Consider the following 6,492-nt stretch of genomic DNA (forward strand, 5'->3'; position numbering starts at 1 on the left):
TTGAAGAAAAGGTCCGAGGCAGATAGGGCAAGGGCTCGAAGTAGAGCCGCTGCCCTTATCTTCAGCCATATTTGAATCTGACGTTGCGTCAATGGGTTTGAAACCTGTGTGTGTATCGGAATCCTAATCCTCCGAATTCTGAATGTGACCGATCAAGAAAGAGAGAATTATGGTCGGTTGGTGGGTTTGAAACCTGCGCGCATCGGAATTTAATCCTCCAAATTCTGAATTTCTCAGCAGGTGGTTCATCCCTCGGTAGTCCAGAAGCAAAGGGAATTCATGAGGCAGTTATAAAGCGAAATATGCTAGAAGCTTTGAAAAGAAATTCAAATTGATTTTTGCAAGTCCAAGCCCTAATAAGTTCTGATCGTACCGTAAAACAAGAAGCTAAAAAGACAGAGGAGGCAGAAGAAGACTTACAGCAGCGCTCGGGGATTCCTTTCCAAGCTATGCACCTCTCAACATATATAGAGCAAGAAGAAGACAGAGTTCTAATAGGAAAGGAGTTTGAACTTTGAAGTCCTTTCCTAAATCAACAGTGGTTTATATAATCACGGAAGAGAGGAGCCATGAATAAGTTATTCTCTGCGACAGGCTCCTAAATTAGTTTTGGACCATTAGCACTTTTCTAAGTCGGACCGGACTACTGACACAGATGAATTACAAGCCCGGAAAACCTTCATGATAAATTTACAAGCTTTGCACGCCGAGTTTTCTGATCCACCTCTACTTTAAGACCAAGACTAGTAATTTCAGGAACATCAACAGAACCCTGAACCTCCAAATCAGCTACTACCCGTTGATTTTCCGCATTCCCTTCCAATAAATTCCTCACAGCCCAAATGCCCCACTCCCTCATGAATGGGTTGTCTTCATCTATGACACACTGTTGTAGAAGCAAAAGTATCCCGTTTCTCTCTCTCATTTCATCTTGAACATGCTTCCTCCGATACACACAGTTCCCTATGACTGCAACTAAATCTCTCCGAAATCCTTTGTACGGACACCGTTTGGATGAATAAGAAGTCGTTCCATTTTGGTCCTCACTTTGTTTCATTGCTTTCCTAATTGTTGTCGGAGGTTCAAGGTCACGTAGCAAACACAAAAGCAGTTCCAAAAGTCCGGAGGATAGTAAAGAATCAACATCCACAGACCCATCCACCTTAGAGACTCCTACACTATCATGAGCACATAAATCTCTCAAAATGGTGAGTGAATATCCAAGGATATCAACAATAGTAGATCCCGTTGGCAGATCATGTTGCTCACTTGACACACAATCAACAGCCCCCACAACTTGCTTCAATATTCCAAAAACAAACATAGCAAAATCGTGAGAAATGGTTATTTCACCAATTCGCTCACTCAAGATTTCTGATACTATACTCAATAAGAATGCTTGTTCTGACACAAATAAGTCATTCCTAAAATTGAGGTCACCATCTTCAGAAGCACCAACTGGGTACAGTCTAGAGAACAGTTGAGGAAATTGATGTTCTTCTAAGCAGATTTTGGATAGAAGCAACTTCAACCAGTCTTCTCCAAAGCCAACTAACAAGACCCAAAAAGAACAGATAAAGTAGAAGTACTTTCACTTCAATTAGGCTCAAATTTGGAACATGAAAAGAAACTAAAATAAGGTCAGAATATGTGAAAGCATATAAGTAAATTCAAAAACCTATACCTGCTGAAGCAGTCCATACAATTTCTACCAAGATGGGCAAACCTTGATCTCCCCAAAGCTTGCCAAAAAGTTCATTACTTCCATCACAACATGTATAAATAACCATGCACAAAGGATCACAAGCCTCCCTTCTCCGTATACTAGAAATTTGAACGAACATGAGTGGAAAAAACTTATCCCAAATGGCAAGCTGATGTAGTTCTCCAGCCAATGAAACATTTGCCAGAACTTGCAACCCCATACGAATTATCGCAAAATCTGAATCACAAGTGATCACTGAATGCAATGTAGTCAGGAGAATTGTTACTCCATCATGTTCAACAAACGAGTTCTGATTGGTTAGTTCCCCCGCACATAGGTTTCTCAAAAGCTTCAGAGACAACAAAAGAAGATGTCTACAAGAAGGGTAAGACAGATTTTGACACAACAGTAGGACCGCAGGGAGGATATTTTTAGAAGCGAGATCCAAGCGACCATCTGAGGTCCTAGAAGTTTCTGTTAAAATTTCTAAAGCTTTCTCTAGGGTAGATGAGTTTGATGCAACCAACAATGGGTGGGAGATATGTTGTGGCAGGGAGTGTACTGACAATGAATTATCATCCATTATGAAACAGGAAAATGAAGATCAACTTAACAAAAAGAAAGGAAAGAATAATGTAGCAACAGTCATTTCATGACCACTTTTGGCATCAAGAACATCAGTGAGATTTCTGTAGCAATTCCAATAATCCTATGACCCCTCCTGCATAGACAGTTCTGAGATTTAGGTACATCAATGGCAAGGAAGAAGCTGAATGTAAATCATAATGCAACACATGGTTTTTGAGTAAAGGCTTCTCTATATATAAGATAAGAAATCAAAAGCAGTTAAATAGTGATAGCGTAAATGACAGCTGATCAATTTAAAACGAATTATTCAAGAAGCTTTCTTGTAATGCCTAAACCAACATTCGTAATCATAAATCCTAACTTATCCTGAAATATTATCTAAAATCTCCACAACAATTCAAGTCCCACACAAGAAGAGTCTCATGTAGGTGATATTGCTGCATCAATCACGGAGTGGAAAATGATGTGAGTCTCCCTTTGCCAATTCTAGTTTCTTCTGTAGAAGTTCCCGAAGGAACTGTACATGAATCACCAAGAAGAAAATATCCAAAATGAAAAGATGTCCTCGTGCAGTAGCGACTTTCTCCAAATTTTCCTAGATCAGTTAGATTCGTTAAATATCTGTATATGTGACAAATATAATGATAATACAGATCCTTAAACTAATTATCTTTCTCACTTTCCAATTTGTTAAGAGTCCTAACCTACTCATTTCTCATACACAATATCTACTATTAGATATCGGGTGACTCCCCTCCCTCTCTCTATGCTCAGTCAAGGTGGAGCTCACCTCAACGAGGTGAGCCTTGACAAATCCCTTTGCTCTAGCCTCCAAGCCATATTCCTCCTTAGGTCCCGAGCAAAGTACCTAAACCCTGCTCCCGGCATAGGTGGTGTTGGAGTCTATAAGTTGTTGTGAGCTCGTGGAGCTACAAGTGTTTCGAAGATACATGAGACCTCAGAGAGGTATCCTTGGTGACCTCGTCCTTTAAGCGATGAGCGAGCTTGAGAATGGAGATGTAATGGGTGGCAGAGATGGTGGTCACCTCGGTGGGGGGAAGAGGTTCCTTCGCTGGCCTCTGATGGCAGAGGACCACCATATTCCCACTACTTTCAACCTAATGCTACCACAAGACAAATGTAACTATGAACCGATAGACATTTCAAATATCAATGCACGGGAAAACATAATATCTTGGTTATCTTCAAAGACGGCTACAAACTCATTTGTGCGAGTTAATTTTACCTAAACTAACCTTTTTAACATGCACTCAAATATCCAATCCCCCTAAACCAACTAAAATCTCAGGAGTATCCTATTCGCTTCTTTTATGCAAAAATAGCAAATCCATAAAAATCTAAGGTTTTAAAAGCTCATAGGTATGAATAATTACACACTCACACACACACACAAACAAACCCTACACTTGTATATTGGTATAGTTTTACACTAGGAGAGACAGAGAAAGAGAGCTAGAGAGACTCACAAAAAGGAGAGAGCGAGAGAGATACCAGAAATCGCTGGCGTCAGAGTAGCTGTCGCCGGTGTCAGAACAGAATCTCAAAGGAGCAGACACTGTTGTGCGGAAGGACTTCTTTCGTGCCCTAGCTCTGTGGAAGAATAACCGTTAGTTTAAAAAAAGAAACTTTGAAAATACTCCCCAACTTTACGCTGAATGTCTAATAGACACCTATTCTTTAGTAAATTTCAACTTTATTCCTAAACTATTCTTTAGTAATTCGATTAGCCTCCTACCATCTTAACTCTGTCAAATTACAAGCGGAACTTGCTGACTTGGATGTAGAGAGTGGAAGGCTAATGTCAACGGGCTGATTTGGCACTGCAATGGCTTAAGTTAGAGAGAAACTTTTGAAATACGCCTCAAACTTTGATCTCAATATCTAATACACATTCAAATTTTAATAAATTTTAATTAGACACCTAAACTATAAAGTCATTATTTAATAATTATTTAATAAATTCCATACAGTTTATATCTGTCAAATTACTAACAAAAATGGTTGATATGGGTTTTTTTTTTGTTGTTATAGGTTGATCTCTCTCTCTCTCTCTCTCTCTCTCTCTCTCTCTCTCATGAGGGAGGGGGTGATGCTATGTTTTTATGAGAGTGAATGAAAATGAAAAAATGAAGAGAAAGAGACTTAGCGTTTGGGGATATATTTTGAAAATCGATATCACTTCTTTTTTTGGTGATTCAGAATATATCACTTATGCTCAAGTAAAATGTTTTCTACTCACAATTTAGAAATACTGAGTGACGATATTTCTTTTTTCTACAACAAAAGTATCCATTTTCTGGGGGGTAAAAAAAGGTTACTTTCGTACGTATGATTATTTTTGCAAGACCATGACCTTAAAAAGCAACAATGTGTCTTTTTTGTGTTGCTGACTTAGTTGACAAAAACTTAGCATACCAACCGATAAGTTGTGGGTCTTTTGTCCGATGACAGTCACTGTACACATTTAATTGCGTGTGGCAATCTTTTGAGTTTTTCTAAAGATGAACACGTTTTGTGTTTTGGCAGTGGGACAAGAGTTAGACCTCGATCCTATGCCCTCGCTCTGGATCCTCGCGCTCTCAATATTCGCTGTCGCGAATTTTAGTAGGTTGTGATGTATATTCAAATACGCTTTAACGATACTCGATTTACCACCTTGTGGTATATTCCGTATGTAGTTTAGCCCCCAATGTTTGAAACAAGCACATAACTTCCCGTTAGGTTATATTTTAAAGGGTAACTAGCGGATACCAGTAAGATCTAACCCGTTTGGATGCGTTATTATGAAGGGGGATAACTAATACCCCCATTGAAACCTGGTCCCACAGCTTCATCCCTCGTTTGGGAAGCGTGTCACTAGAAATTATGGTCGTGGCATTGTCTCTACCCTACTTTCGAATATTCTCCATAACGATTGTGGTCATTAATGTTATCAAAATGCTTTTATGGTTTAAATTTGGCTGTTAATTTTGTCACTTCCTTTTTTGTTAATGTCACTCCTCTGCAAGTATATTTTTGCATCAAAAATACACTTGCAGGGGAGTGCAAAAATACACTTGCAAGGGAGTGACGTTAACAAAAAAGGGAGTGGCAAAATCATTTCCCTTTTTTCCATCTTTTGCCTCAGTTGAACAAGAAGTTTATTGACTCATTTGCATCTTGTCATAGTGATTTTGGTACTTGGTGAATAAATCGACTAATTTGCATTTGCATTATGTCATATTGATTTGGGGATTCATTTGCATTCTGTCACAGTGATTTGGGGCCAGGTGAATGATCCTCATAAGATTATCAATCGTTTATTCTGCATAAGATTATCTCCATCATAGACTCATTTGCATTCTGTCATAGTGATTTGGGACTAGGTTGATGAACCTTTATAAGATTCTCAATCGTTTGTTTTGGTCGATTTAGAAAATATGATTCCATTTTTTAGTATTTCTATTTGTGGAGATTTGTTGTGAAATACGTAGTAGGTACAAGGAAATGATAATGGAGTACTATAGATTAACTGAAGCAGAAAATAGGATGAGTTGCTGCTATCTATCACTGCAGATGACCCACCAACGCACTCTCCAATTCACATTTCGCGCGCTCTGAAAGTATCACGTTCTTCCCGCTTTGATGGTTTCCATAACATCTACAATTTACTACGAGAATTTGTTTGCAGAATTTTAAGAATTTAAGAATCAAAGTTTGGCTCTGTTTCATGGTATGAGAATTTAAGATTTGAATTTGTTGACGTAGAGCACACCAATTGCCCAGATTTAAGTCGAGTTGAGAGCCGAGAGGGGTTAGAGAGAGAGAGAGAGTGTGCTTGCTGCTGGGAGAATGATTTTTAGAATGGGTAGGATAATGTGGTGGTGGTTATGATATTTGGCTTTACATTTGGCAAGTTAAAAATAGTCATAGATACTTAAATTTAGAGGGGCAATTATGATTTTTGTTTTTGTGACAGGGCTTTAAAAATGGAAGACACAAAATTGGTTCTCACTTTGTATATTAGGATTAGATTTGTATTATATTAGGTCCAAATTTCAGAATCAATCGTTCATCTCAATATGCGGAATTGAAAATATATTACTACTAACTTGTAACAAAAAGTGCCATCTTTAAGTGTGTTTATATATATATATATATATATATATATATATATATATTCCAATTTTGGGTTATAT

At 38.2% G+C, this 6,492-nt stretch overlaps 1 protein-coding gene across 2 annotated transcripts; it reads right to left on the reverse strand.

Annotated features, from left to right (window-relative positions):
- Positions 1-295: 295 nt before the first annotated feature.
- LOC131327350 (uncharacterized) lies at positions 296-3,945 on the reverse strand. 2 transcript variants are annotated; one of them, XM_058360463.1, is made up of 3 exons: positions 3,806-3,945; positions 1,685-2,426; positions 296-1,551 (listed from the first exon to the last, which is right to left on the reverse strand). In XM_058360463.1, the coding sequence occupies exons 2-3, from the start codon at positions 2,286-2,288 to the stop codon at positions 680-682; spliced, it is 1,476 nt and encodes a 491-aa protein (XP_058216446.1). In that variant the 5' UTR covers positions 2,289-2,426; positions 3,806-3,945; the 3' UTR covers positions 296-679. The 2 variants fall into 2 exon arrangements, with proteins under 2 accessions (XP_058216446.1, XP_058216445.1); XM_058360462.1 differs by lacking the exon at positions 3,806-3,945 and having other exon boundaries at positions 1,685-3,648.
- Positions 3,946-6,492: the final 2,547 nt, after the last annotated feature.

Source organism: Rhododendron vialii, chromosome 5a (assembly GCF_030253575.1).
Source record: "Rhododendron vialii isolate Sample 1 chromosome 5a, ASM3025357v1".
Taxonomy (NCBI): domain Eukaryota; kingdom Viridiplantae; phylum Streptophyta; class Magnoliopsida; order Ericales; family Ericaceae; genus Rhododendron; species Rhododendron vialii.